Here is a 14,558-nt window from a genome sequence, read left to right on the forward strand (position 1 = left end):
AATGAGCATTGTTAAGCAAATTATGATCACGGATGTCATCAACATATGTCATGTTTCAAAAGACGAAGGTGTTGTTTTAATTTGGTTTTGAAACATCCACAACAGGGTCTCCGAGCATTTAAATAAAACAGAAACAGTTCATTAGAACAGAAGGAAACTCTCTGGATCTATTGGTCATAACTTGCTTGTGAGCATTTCTGACAGCAGCCCTCTGTTGAAGAGAAAATTGCACAAATTACCAGTTATTATCATTTTTAATAAATAAGCCTTCTATCTTCTCCCGCCCTCCTCCCCTCCCTCCCTCCCTCCCTCTGGCTTCTCTGCGATTGTGTTCAACAAGCATGCTTTCAGTGGGACCATTTCTATTACAGAGTGATTGAGCTCTGATTTACACATCAATTACCCACCTTCATGGAGATTTTCATGCTCCCCTAGCTGACATCAATGAAGCATAACTGCGTAAACGCTTTATTTCATACCAGTTTTGGATAACTGAGACTGATAACTAATCACATTGAGAGACAATGTGCTGTAATACAGGAGACAATAAACGCTTCCCTTGGAAATCTCATCTGTGCTTCATGAGCTGGCCGTTCACGGGCTTCTCTCTGTCATCCACTTCTCTCTGTTGAGGCTCTTCCTCTCACTCGGTATCTCAAGTGCAATTAGGGTTTGACCCTTGAATACAAGCACTCGCAAAGCCCCAACTCTCATTTTCCAGCTTCCCTGAAGAGCAGAAAATCTTGCTGTTTCCCCACCACTGTCGGAGACCAATTGCACCAAGCACGGACAGTCCGAGGGACGGAGCTTGCCTGCGTCTTCAGTCCCTTGTTCACTCATCCATGTTCGTCCCGTGGGATCGTCCTTAGTGCCACTGAACGAGCTGATGTGCAGAACATGAACTCTTCCACTGCTCAAGGCCCAGCTGGAACACAGCTGCCTGATTTTGCTTCCCTCCCCCCACCAACCTGAGAATGTTCCCAGGGCACTTCCTTCCTGTGGTCAGAGTGTGTCTCCCCCTGCACCGTGATTCTTTTAGAATGGATTTACCTCCCCTCCTGGGCTGTGAATTTCTCCAAGGCTCGTACTCTTTCTTATTTTTTTTCCTGAGCACCAAACATAGTGCCTGGTGTGACACAGGCACCAATAAATGTTTGTTGATTGAATAGACAAATGAATTAATATATTAATTTAATAGCTTTGTCAACATTTGTCCCGAAACTTGGGCAGAAAAGTAATCTGTTTGCCTGTCATTTGTTTATTCATTCAGTCAAAAACTATTTATTAAGAGCTGAACACTGAGCCTGGCACTCTTCCAGATAAATGTGTTATTCTGGTGACAGTTTCATTTAATACCCATGGTTCTCTCACAGAGCAGGAAAGAGGGAATGAGGGCTATTTGGAAAACCAAAGGAGGGTTGTGCTGGGATGGAAGTGGGAGGGGTGGATAGCATGTCAGTTGAGTCAAAAAGATAGTTCCTAAGGTCATGATTATCCACTCTCACCGGGAGAAGACCCAGCGTTTCCATTGTGGACTGGCTCAGAAATGCCGTCCGGGGCGGCGTGAGCCCGTCAGCACTGCAGTAACCCAGCACCGCAAACTGGGAGGCTTAAACAGCATGGATGCATTCTTTCCCAGTTCAGGACACTCCAAGTCTGTCAGGGTGTGGGCACGGTTGGTTCCTTCCGAGGGCTGTAGGGAGAATCTGTTCCCGGCCTCCCTCCTGCCTTCTGGTGGTTTCCTGGCAATCTGTGCTGTTCCTTGACTTCTACAAGCATCACCTCAGTCTCTGTCTTCATCTTTACTTAGCGCTCTCCTGCGTGTCTCTGTGTTCAAATTTCCCCTTTGTAGAAGGACACCAGGACATTCAATGTCCCCTACTCCAGTATGACCTCATCTTAACTTACCTAACTACATCAGCAACAACCCTGCTTCCAAAGAAGGTCACTTTCTGAGCTCCTGGAGGTCAGGACCCCACCATATGAGCATTGAGGGGGCACACTTCAGCCCCAAACAGGGGGGCGCCTTTTCAGGCACCTCACTGAAGCAACTGGGAGAAGTGGGCCGCTCCCGGCGCTCTGTGCTGCGGCCCGGATCGCATGCCCGCGGCTGTGTGTCAGGCCGGAGCTCTGTGCGGTGGATGGGCTGTAGAGGGGCAGAGGCCTGAAGAGTAAGCCTTTAGGGGGGTAGGGTTTGCCTGCGCACGATTTTGTGAGCACACGCGGATCAAAGGGTTTGGCGAGACATGAAAATAGAGTCCGCTTAAGCCTGTCAATTATAAACGGCTTGTTAAGGGCATTAATTTCCTTAGTTTAAAAGTCATTAAGAATGCGATTTCAGAGAAAATATTGTTTTAAATTAAGTACTTATTGAAATTGTCTTGCTCAGAGCTAACTGAAAATAAAACACCTTTTAAAAGTGTCATTTATGAGAAGCCAGGTTATATTAAGACTTTGACTTGGAAAAGAATTCCTGGTATTTAATGGGCATGGAGGGGAAATACTTCAGGCAGCTTTTTCCTAATTGGAAAGCCAGACCTGTTCCGTGGAGGTTGGCTGCAGAAGCAACAGGTATGGGACGTGGCACACGGGATGGGGCCAGCATACACGGGGGCTGGCCCAGGGCTCATCAGGAGCAGAGCGCCAAGCAGGGCGCTCTGCCTGCCACGAGGCAGAACTCAAACCAACCACAGAGTCCTTCTGAGCCATCAGAATAATCAGAGCTGGACCCTGCCTGCTCTTGCGTAGATGCACGGAACTGTTTCTGATTATGAGAAATGTACTAGCATTTCCTTGAAATAGATCAAAATTTAGATCTAGCAGCTCTTTAAAGCTCAGCATTTAGCATGGACTCAGATTCGTTTAAAGAGAGAATTATAAATGAGATAATTTCAAGTTGACGCTAAAGAGCATGTGAAGAAACGCTGGAAGAAGAAACAAGAAAATAATAATTGTTCCCTCTGTCCATGGGAAACAGGGCAGAGGCTGACAAGAGGGGAAGTGAGAATGTTTTCTATCACTTTGATTTTTTATAGTTTTCAGTGTTGAACCAATTCAAACTTAAATATATAAATAACTACACTGGCTGCATTCAGTCTGTGAGCGTGTGTTCTCTTGGCTTCTGTTATTATCCATTCCAGGCCCCTACTAGTTGTCGGGAAGTGTCTTTGAAAGCTTCCAAGTCATGCAATTATTTGCAGCTCTCTCTGTTTGGCCCCCGTGAATGCGTGATGCTTGGAAGACATCAGTTTGTGTTACCAATTGGTCCATGAGCCAGAAAGAGTGATAGCGAAGTCTCATTTTTAATGAATGGGACAGAATGAGAGTTATTTTTAAATGATTTTCTATAAAAATGGAAATCAGACACCCAATCTAAGAAAATGGTACAAAAGCAGAAAAGAAACTCCGGGATGCTTAGACATCTATGGCACAATGGAGTCTTCTTGTAGCGGGGTACCTGTGTTTGGAGGAGGGGATGCTTGACGTGAGGTTAAGGAGATAAAGGTGCAATCTGAGTTGCGGGAAGAGGAGGGAAGGAAGACTTGTTGAGGAGACAGACATCTCTCTCAAGCAGTCAGGGATATTGGATCCTGTCTCTTAGCCAACAGTCACATTGTGCAAGGACAAAAGAATTTAATTTCGCTGGAAAGACTGCTTTTAAAGTACATTTTAACAGGCTTCTAGAAAGTTATTGATATGTTGAGTACTGCAGGCAGACGGGAACCTTTGGGTTGCCAGAGTCATGGTCATTCTATACAGAAGTGGCATTCCAATTAAAATGGAATCCTCTAAAAGATGGAATTTTGGTGCACTCTTAACAACAGTGTTGATAATCAGTATCCATCTGAGTGTCTGCCTATCCTTGCTCTTCTGAGAAGAATCTATCCTGTGCTCCAAGAGTCCCTTTCTAACCTGAAATAATCTGCAGGGAGTTCAGATTTTTGACACACACCCTGGATCAACTGTCCTGTGCCGTCCTGTGAGCAGAGCTTAAATGTGTGGCTGTGATGCTCTGTCAGGGCCCTCCCTTCTCTTCTACGTACTAGCATCTTCTTTTTGGCTAAGAGGGTGGCCTCTGGGTAGGGCAGCCTCAGTGGCAGGTCTGCTTGTACCACTTACTAATTGTGTCACTTGGGGCGTGTTAACCTCTCTGGGTCTTGTGCGCCTTGGTTGCCTCATCTACGAAGTGAGGATAAAAGTACCCATCAGAGTTTTTGTGAGGATTAAATAAGTTAATACTCATAAAATGGCTAAAAGAGTGCCTGTCAGGGAGCAAGAAATCAACAAAGATTAGCTATTAGTGTTATTGTACTTGTTCTGCATGACACATTCATTGTTGTAACAACTGCTCTTCACCTTTAGGCGTTTCTGATGGCGTATATCAGCAATGTAGATTTCTGCATCACAGAACACATCTGTTCCATAAAGGGGCCTGGGTCTTGATTTACCTCCATGTTAAGTCCATCAGATTTAGGCATGGCCAAATGGGTTTAATAAAGAAGTTTCTATATGAATGATCTTATCATGTGCAAAGACTAGAAATTATTTTATACTGGATGCCCAAAACACCCTCCCCACCACCGGGAGATTCCGTTGCAATTGGTCTGCCATGTGACCTGAGCATGGGAATTCATAAAATCTTAACTGAGTGATTCCCATGTGCAGCCAAAATTGAGAACCAGATTATAGAAGATGGTAATACTTAGAAATGTTTTAAATTAAAATATTATTATTTTAAACCTCATGTCAATATTAATTTGTGAATTAATTCCATACATTGATGAATTTGGTGTCACTGTCTCAAAGATCATTTTTAGTCTACAGAGAAAAAGAGTTTAAAGGATAGCTAATGAAATATACTTTCTCCTGCTCTGTTACTAGAAAGAATCTGGATCTCAAAATTGATGAAGTTTTGCTATAGTTTTTGTGGAGTGAAGAGAACTTGTGAAAGTTGCATGTAAATATCTTTGGCATGTGCTGGTCTTGTAGCAGTCTCAGACTTTTTGAAAGAGCTCTGGATTAGGAATCAGGCGAGTGGTGTCCTAAATGCAGCTTTCATAGGCTGTAACTATTTTCTGAGCATCGGTTTTCTGTCTTTCAATGGAAATAATAATCCCTGTGTTGCTAATTTACCAGATATTGCCGAGGAGTACATGAGTTAATGTGCAGTAGAGCTTTGTGGGGTGAAGGTAAATCCTGATCATGTTGACCTAGATCATGGTGCTGTCAATGGCCTCATGTGAGCAGCCATTAGCAATTTACAAAAGCCTTCCTCATTCACTATTGTGCTTAACCTTGACACCAGCCACATGAAGAGGAAAGAATAAGTTATTCCCATTTTACCCATAAGGAAACTGAGGCTTAGAAATGTAAAATGAGTTATTAATGATCAAGAGACTTGTAAGTGAAAGAGTTGGGAAGAATTTGGATTCCATCATTTCTGGACACACTATGAAATTCTTTAGAAGTGTCAGAACCTGTTTCTTTGGTTGGTGTCAGGTTAGGTTTTCACTAGGTTTTTACCATTCCGAGATGTAGTCAATTATCTTTGCAGCTTGAGTATTTGGTATTTGATAGCGCGGTATTACGTCCTTTGGGGAATTTGGCAGGCTAGTCAAAAGAATTTTGCCCTAAGCTTAAGCCAAACACTTCTTAAGCTTCTTCCTCACAATATCTGTATTTGACATTGTTTGTTTATATACAAGAAGGTTTCCTCTGCTGACCTGTAGCTTGCTGTAAGTGACTTAGAAGCCACGGACCTTTTCCTTAAGGAGTGAAAAGTCTAATGGGAGACAGAGAGAATCCTGATTAAATCATTATCAGCTCACAAATTTGAATCCCGTTAATGAGCATGGTGTAACATAGGACCAGGACTATCCATGCAGTGGACTGTTATTCAGCTATAAAAAAAGTAATGAAGTATTGATCCATGCTACAACATGGATGAACCTTGAAAACATTCTAAGTTAAAGAAGTCAGGCATCAAAGATCACATATTGTATCATTTCGTGTATACAAAATATCCAGAATGAGCAACTTTATTCAGAGAGAAAGTAGACTAGTCATTGCTTAGGGCTGGGCTGGATGGGAGGATTTGGGGCGGGATGATGCCAAAAGGTACAGGGCTTCTTTTGGGGGGGGGTTGTGAAAATATTCTAAAACTATATCATGGTGATAGTTGCAAAACTCTGTGAATATTCTGAAAACCTCTGATCGTATACTTGAAATGGGTGAATTGAATGGTATGTGAATTACATCTCAGTAGAGTTGTTAGAATCATTTTAAAAACAGGGTGGGGACCAGAAGAAAAGGGGAGTAGGTGAGACAAAAACAAGATAAGAGGAATGGTTCTTGGGATGTCAGCCTGATGCCACTGGAGGATGATTTGATAAGGTTCCTGAATCTACTTCTGTTTTCAGAAGTAGAGGGAATGGGGTATCCTCAAAGTGCCCCAAAAGGGAAATATTAAACCTGTTTTCCTCCAGGACTTCTGGAAGTACTGGTGTACACGTTGTTTGAAAAAGCACAGATTTAAGGGAACTCTAAGGATAAGCACTGGCCCATTTCCCTAAGACCTAAAGAAATTGGCATGACTGGGTTGGGCAGCTGACAGATGTGGAGAGTAAGTACCTTGCGTGTTTCCTCTCCTTTCACTCCCATCATGATTTTTTGTTTTTAATGAGAACCAGTGTCTGTGGGAAGAGAGTACATTTGCTGAAGAGTGCGGTTGCCTGCAGAGGTCTCAATGAGTCCTGCTGTGGGAATATGACTTAGAGGTTCTACTGATTTTAGAAACATCTTTTCAAGGCACCAGGTTCACATCTCCAGATCCAAGGTTCTCCTATGTCTTCCCTATGTGTGTAAAATCATTATGATCTGTTTTTAGCTTTTTAGAATACTTTGTTTAGCACATGGATGTTAGGAAATAAAATAAGTGCTCGTGGATGTTAGCAAATAACTATTTAACTTGGTGGTGATTTTGAAGGTATTTAATAGCAGAGGTTTTGTTTTTTCAACTAAGAGAAATTATATAGACACTAGGTCAGTGTCAAATTCAAAACAGGGCTAGATATTGAAGAAAAGTACCACTTGGAACTCTGGAACATGTAGTGAGTATAAATATCTACAAATTGTATAGTAGGCAGAAACTCATTCAGAACAACAAGAAGTGAGTTATAGCTTATGTTTGTCCCTTGAGTGAATTAAATATGTATTTTTATGCCTTTACAAAAATATTAGCCAAAATAAAGATGTTTTAGTGCCAGCTGGTTTAGAAAACAAGTGAGACTGTTATTTACCTTCATGTACATCATTACTGTAGTAAATCCTGTATTAGGAGTATTTTAAAACAAACTCATCATTTTAAAATATCAATTTTTTTAATGTTTCTCCCACTAGTTTTGTAAAACAACCAAATTAGGTAAGCAATGATTATTAAACTTCATGAAATATACAAACCAAATGGACTTAAACTGGTTTTTCAGTCTCACTCACTCGGCTTCTTCCCACAGATGTAGTTAATTTTTACAGTCCCTTTAGGCTCTGTACATTTTGGTGTAAGGAAACTAATGGTTTTTCTATACTTGAATCCAAATTAAATTCCTGAAGTTTTTCCCTACTGGCAATTTCTAATAAAATACAATGCTAGGGAAAGTTGACCAACGGAGGGCAAATGAGACGGATATTTATTCTTGAGTGTGATGGAAGTGTGGACAAAAGCAGTCAGAAGGGACAAACACTGGGGTATTAGGAAGAGAGCTAGTTTGGGAACTGGAATCCTGGGTTCTTGCCTCCTAGCTCTGCCACAGACCATTACATTTCTGAGCTCTGTTTCCTCATCTGGAAAATGAAGGGACCAGAACTATAGGACGGCCATACTCTCCTGCTCTCACAGTCTCTCTTCTAAAAGACTAGCCTGCATGGTCAGCCTGGGTGTCCTACCGCTGTGAGCTAATGAACATGGCGTAATTGAACTTTCTTGATTTCAGTGAGTCTCCAGGTGCCCTGGATTTTATCTTCCCATGAATGCACCTATGGCTTCTAATGATGAAAATGGGAGTTACCTGAATACAAGATGAGGTTTAAGGGACCTGATAGGAGCATATGGGAGAATAGGAGAATGTCTGAGAGAAGGAGAAGATGAGGAAAAGAAATCACTTGAACTTGAAGATGGAAGAGACACAGGTTCACATCTTCCTTCGCCACTGCAGTGACGAGGCCTTGGGACGGCTCCCCACGTCTCCAGAGGGCCTTAGATTCCTCCTGTGTTAAGAGAGCAGCTTCTCTGCTATTGGAGGCCAGGGAAACAGGTGGGCAAAATCAGAGCTAATAGAAAAGACCGATTCCAGAAAGCAGCTTCCCACCACCGCGCCTTGCACTGGAGTGAGTAACAGAGTACAGTGGAGCCTTCAGCAACTTCAGCAACCTGCGGTTCCTCCGTATCTGCGATTCATTATCAGTGGATTCAAGCAACCTTGGACTCAACCCAATGCAGACTGCGTGGTACTGTAGCGTTTACTGTTGAAAAAAGTCTGCGTGTAAGTGGACACACACAGTTCAAACCAACGTGGTTCAAGGCCTTGGTGAGTTAAGTGTAGTTAAATGGAACTTCTTTCTGTCCTTTTTCTGTCAGCTAGTGCAGATGTCAGTGGAGCAGGGATTCCAGAGAGACAGGCTGTAGGGAGAGAATACAGAGGTCTTTGGTCAGTTAAGGAATTTGCAGACACTTACTACTGTATATAAACTAGAGAAACAACGAGGACCTACTGTCCAGCACAGGGTACTATATTCAGCACCTTGTAATAACCTATATTTAAAAAGAATATGAAAAGGAATGTATATATATGTGTAAGTGAATCACTATGCTGTGCACCAGAAACTAACACAACATTGTAAATTGACCATACTTCAATTAAAAATAAATTAATTAAATAGTTAAAGTGATTAAAAAAATGTAAATTGCGTTTGTTTTCTTTTTAGGTTGAAGGGTAAATGCATTTTTTAATTGACATATAGTTGATTTACAATATTATGTTAGTTTCAGGTGTACAACATAGTGATTCAAACTTTTTATAGATTGTACTCCATTTGCAGTTATTATAAAATACTGGCGATAGTCTGTGTGCTGTGCAGTATATCTTTGTTGCTTATCTACTATATACATAGCAGGTTGTATCTCTTAGTTTCATACCCCTAATTTGCCCCTCCCCACCAGGTTTTGAGTGTTCAGTGTCACCATAATGTGCCAAATTTCATTCTATCCTATAGAAAACAGTTGGAAGAACAGCCTAACTTGCTAAGAGTGGAGAGTCCTCGAGTTGTGCTTCTGGGCTCCGCTTCCGAATATGAAAGTGGTTTTTTCACACTGATGGGACCAGTCACCCTGCCCTCATCAGCGTGGATGACTGTGAGTTGTGCAGACGAGTAATATGAGGATAAATTCCAATTCCTAGTTAGAGCATTTCTTCCTGGGCTGCGGGGCCTTTTTTGTTTTCAGTGGAAAACAAGCCCGGAAGTGTAAAGGCACATCAGACCATCAGGGGACAGACATATGCTTTCCTGTGGCCTCGGCAGGGCTCACAGGTTCAAACACAACCTCCCTGAATCATAAGAACTTTAATTGAGTAGATAAAGAGGTCCTCCTAATTATAAACTGCAGTAGGTATAACAAGAGGCTAAATACATAGCTGTGGTTTTAATTAGCTGGTGCTTCAAATTAGTAATTTTGGTTTCAGTCAGAAATCAGTGACGTTCTGCACTGTGAAAGCCTCATCACCATGTAGTTCATTCCTCATTATACCTCGCCGTGTGAAGCTTTCAGTACAACGCCCTGCTGAGCGAAAAAGGGAAAAAAAAAATTGGAGCGATCTGGTTGCCTTCCAAGAGCAGTGGAACTCTATGGGGATTAAATTCATTCTCGCCAGAGAGATGAGATTTAACCGTTCTTTGTTATATGTGTTAAAAAATGCAGCAGGCAGTTTTCTTGCAACAGATAACACCCGTGTGCACACTCAGTCTGCCATTCAGGTTTTCGTCTGGAATTTGGTAGCTTCATGAACTGATGCAAAATGCAGCCCAGAGCCTCCTAAGAAATCCAACCCGGGTTGAAAGCACCGGAAGCGACCCAATGGCCTGCCGCTCAAAGGGCTGTCATGCGTGTCGAGACATGTTTGCTTTTTCTTCTCCTTTCTTTCCTTCGGGGTTTTAATTATCTTTCCCACAGAAGAGGAGGAAGGTAGTTTGCAAAGCCAAGAGACCAAAGTCGTTCGGTTCCCCTCGTGGGGGAATTAAATGTGATCCCCAGGCTTGTCATTCCGGGCTGTCAGGTGCACGGAAGGAACAGAGAGCTGGAAAACTGACGTCTTGCTCACGTTCCTCGGAAGCTCAAGACTTTGGCTCTTGTCTTTCTGTGGAGAGTCATCTGCTGTGGAAGGCAAAGAAATGAAGTATCCTTCTCTGCGACAAAGCCTCCTCCCAGTCTCCCACCCCCTCTAAATACCGCTTGAACTCGTTCCTCCACTCCACCCCTGATGCCCCATTGTTCTTCCATTTTGACAAATTGAGGATGGGCTCCCATGACGCACCACTGATGTATGGTGTTGAGGGCGAGTCCTGTGCTCCATGCTTCCTAGACTGTAGGTGTTATGGTTGATTCCACATCAGCCTCCAACACAAAGGCATTGCATCACATGGCGACTGTTTGGGGTTCTGATCACAACTTGTGGTTGGGAATGAGAGATGAGGCCAACAAACGTAATATCGGTGATGGCATCTGAGACTATGACTGATGGGCTGACTTCTTGTACCTGGACTTGACATCTTTCTTGGCTGCGCAGGGATGTGGATGTGGGGCCTGGTCTCTAGGTAGAAAGTCTTTGATTTTCCCAGACGGTAATAACCATTTGCTGGGCGTACTCCTAAGTGACCCAGTGAGCTCTTCTGTGTCCAGCATTGTTTGCATCATGAAAAGATAATATCCATTTAAGCATCCTGTAAATGTTGCCATGATTTTTAAACGAGGAAATGAAGTGTTGTTTATCCAGGAGATAAGGCTATCAAAGTCACTTAGTGTTTGTCAGTTCAAGTCTCCCCGTGGAGAAAGGTGGATGGCTTAGTGTAGTGGCCTCTTGAATTCCACGTGTGTCAGTATCTAGTTAAGCTGCCACGGGGATTGCGTGCCCTGGGCTCTTGCTTTGTACATTAATGTTACGATACTCATGAGCAAGCTAGGCTACCGATCACAGGTATTGAGGTTTGGGATGTATCCAAGACCTGTCGACTGTACTTTTATATTACATCAGTATGAAAGTGAAAAGTGCCCCCCGCCTCTGAAAGTTCTCGTTATGCCGCTTGCTTGTACAAAAGTCCTACATTAGTAAGGAAATGACTTTTTTTGGTAAAAGCAAAAATCCTCTTTGAATTTCTTTTGATTAGCGAGAACGGGTACTAATGTAGGTCTCCCGTAAAAGTGAAGAGGTGTAATGTGAACGTTTAGAAAGCAGGGGATACCTGTATTAACACAGCGAAGGAAAGCAACATTTATACAGCACCTGCCAGGGATTTTATGTATATTTATATAATTTCAATTTTGCCAGCATATATGTGCTCATTTTGAGTACGAGTACAATCAAAAGCAGGGGGGAAAACCCAATGAACCAAATAAAATCCACTACTGTGAGACTTGCAGATTATAGTTTAAATATGCACCATCTTGCATGATGAAGAAAATAATTATTTTCTTAATAAGGAAGCATTCCATTCTATAAAAAGCCAAGGATCTTAGATATAGTATGGAAGCTTTTGTACTGATCCTCCAGTGGGAAAGCCTGAAATGTGATGAGAGTCAGAGTTACATAGTGTCTATAAAACATTTGTGCCCTAGGGTCATGCAAGGCTTTTGACACCTCCTTTCATCGGTAGTAGTTTATTGGTCAAGGCAGACTCCTTTGTGAAGAGTTTCCCCAAAAGACTTCTAGTTGCCGATCACACAAACTGTGGGAAAACCAAAACCCCCACAAAACAAACAGGAGTGGGAGGCACTGAGGGATTTGGGTTTTTTGTGGACTTCCAAATATGTTCTTAAAGTCTCCTGTGATTTCATTACAACAGGCTACCACTGGCTGGGGACTCAGGACAGAATTCCAGTTTATCTGCAAGGACATATTTGACACTTCCTTTCCCCCTTAGGGCTTTGTGGCATCTGTGAATCCTGAGCCCTAGGCGGTTGGCAACACAAAGCAACCTGCATTCAGTTCTTTTTTGCACAATGGACTGACTTTCAGAGAGTCATCATTGCCTGTAGTAATCAAGTCAGGACAAGGGAAGAGGATTATGCCATATTTAAGTGGTCACGAGTGCAATTTCTAATAAGCAAGTGTCTTCTTCTGGATTCTGAAGAACTGGTCAGGATCCTAAACCCTTTGGGAACAGAGAAAAGGAGGGCGGCTCTCTATGCGAAAGCGGTTTGGGTAGCCTCGACTTGCATTTTTTTTTCTTCTTATTGATAACAATTTGATAACAAGGGAGATCTAACTGACTTATGTGACTAATTAATCTTTGCCTCCTTTTGTCTTTCTCTTTGCCTATCAGTCACTATGAACAAGACCGTAGTGCACTTAAGAAAAGGGAATGGGAGCGGAGGAATCAAGAAGTCCAGCAAGAAGACGATCTCTTTTCTTCCGGCTTTGATCTTTTTGGGGAGCCCTACAAGGTAGCTGAATATGTATGTAATTTATCTTTCTGGAAAATGGTGGCTTGATATATTTTTGAGTGTACTAATCAACATTTCATCTATTTTTAAAACACCCAAATCATTTCCAAGGGAATATATTTTACAAATGAAATATATCCATCCGCTGTATTGGGGGCAATTGCGAGTTTCTGAGGATGTCTTTAGAAACAAATTCCATCTTCTTTGGGAAACACAGTAAGATCTGAAAGGGACTTGGGAGACTTCCTGTCAACAAAGAGTTCTCCCCTGCCCAGCACTACCTACAGCAAGGAATGCCCCCTGACACTTTTTCCCTCTTCATTAGAATGTCAATGGATATGTCCGTTTCTCCTCCCAATCAGTGCCATCCACTGCAAGGCCACTGCTTTCTGTTTCCATTTTAGGTTGTTAGCAGCTGTTCAGTAGTTTGAGTGCTCTTTGAAAATCACTGTTCTAGGAGAAAGGGAAAAGCCAATCATTTTTTTCCTGGTGGTTAATAATCATGGGTTAGGTGATTGCCTCAACCGGAGGGGGTAGTGTAGCTCGGTTGATTTTCTAGTGGTATTCTGGCTACTATGTAGCTCTAATAATGGTCATACTTCTATGTCTACAAGTATTGATTTCACAATGGCTGCCTCTGAACTTTCTATTTGGGCTGGGGGTGGGGGGAAGAATCTTGTTGAATTGCTGGCAGCTGGTTGGTTTCCATTGCAATATAGTCACAGTGTGATTTTCAGTAATGAAACAAAAATGATGTAAGGGGTAAAACAACAACAGAGAAAATGTTCAAGAGTTGTGATTTTAGAAGAGCAGTATTTAGGGGACAGTGACTTCTGGAAGAGGAAAGTTCTTAATGAGGACAGCATGGGTATGAATGGCGTGGAGAGTAAGCTGTTAGGATTGGTGACTAGTGAGACCAGAGTCTGGCTACCTTGTTCAAAATAAGCAAACAGCGCTTGATTGAAGCACTCGGGTGCCTTCCCAATTTGGTAAGTCAGACCAAGAGACTTAGGTCACCTAAACTACTAGCTTTCAATTTGCCAGTAATAGTATAATCCTTAAAAAAGCATTTTTCTGATCTCCGTTGATGTAACTTCTATACTGTCTTTGAATGTGTGCATGTAGAGATAAGATCAGTTTAACAAGGACTTATTGAAGGCCTACTATGTGCTAGCCACATCTTAGACTGGCATACAAAGGAGAATAAGGCATAGTCCCTGCCTTCAAGGAATTCCTTGTCCAGTGGCAGAGACCATCACGAAGGAATGAGGACATGACTGCATGGGAACTGCTGAAGAGCGAGGCAGGGGAGAGGTTCCTGAAGACTTTGTACCTCATACCAAGGAGTTTGGACGGGACTCTGTACATGAAGAGAACTCATTGCAAGTTTTAAAGTCAGGATGTGGCCAGGACAGACGAAGAATTTGAAGAGATGGTATTGTAAGTGTGGAGAGTGGGTTGGAGAGAAGGGAAACTAGAGGCAGATAAAGAAGCTACTGTAGTTGGCTAAGGAGGGGCGTGGTTCATGGCAGGCAGGATTTAAAGTGGAGCCAGGAAGTTGTAGCGATGGGACTGGGTGTCTGCCTGGATGTGGGGAGTGTGGAATAGGAATGAATGATTCCTTTTTGACTTGATAGGAGGCTGGTGTTATTAACAGGTTATTCAGGAGGACGACAGGATTGGTGCTTGTGGAAAAAAAAAATTCTGGGTTTAAGATGCCAGGGGGGATATCAAGGGAGAGCTATCCAGTAGGCTTTGGGTATATGGATCGGAAGCTAATGAGCGTGGTCAAGAAAGTTAGGTGTTATTGTGTAGGTGGCAATGGAAGCTGTGAGAATGAATATCATCA

The 14,558-nt window shown here is 42.5% G+C and overlaps 1 protein-coding gene across 2 annotated transcripts in view; it reads left to right on the forward strand.

Annotated features, from left to right (window-relative positions):
• The window catches only part of AFF2 (ALF transcription elongation factor 2), a 470,347-nt gene that overhangs the window by 145,615 nt on the left and 310,174 nt on the right, over positions 1-14,558 (forward strand). For both annotated transcript variants that reach the window (XM_074359058.1, XM_074359059.1), the window contains exon 2: positions 12,589-12,709. In XM_074359058.1, coding sequence (XP_074215159.1) covers positions 12,589-12,709 — 121 coding nt within the window. The remainder of the gene's footprint in view (positions 1-12,588; positions 12,710-14,558) is intronic.

This window comes from Camelus bactrianus, chromosome X (genome assembly GCF_048773025.1).
Source record: "Camelus bactrianus isolate YW-2024 breed Bactrian camel chromosome X, ASM4877302v1, whole genome shotgun sequence".
In the NCBI taxonomy this organism is placed as follows: Eukaryota; Metazoa; Chordata; class Mammalia; order Artiodactyla; family Camelidae; genus Camelus; species Camelus bactrianus.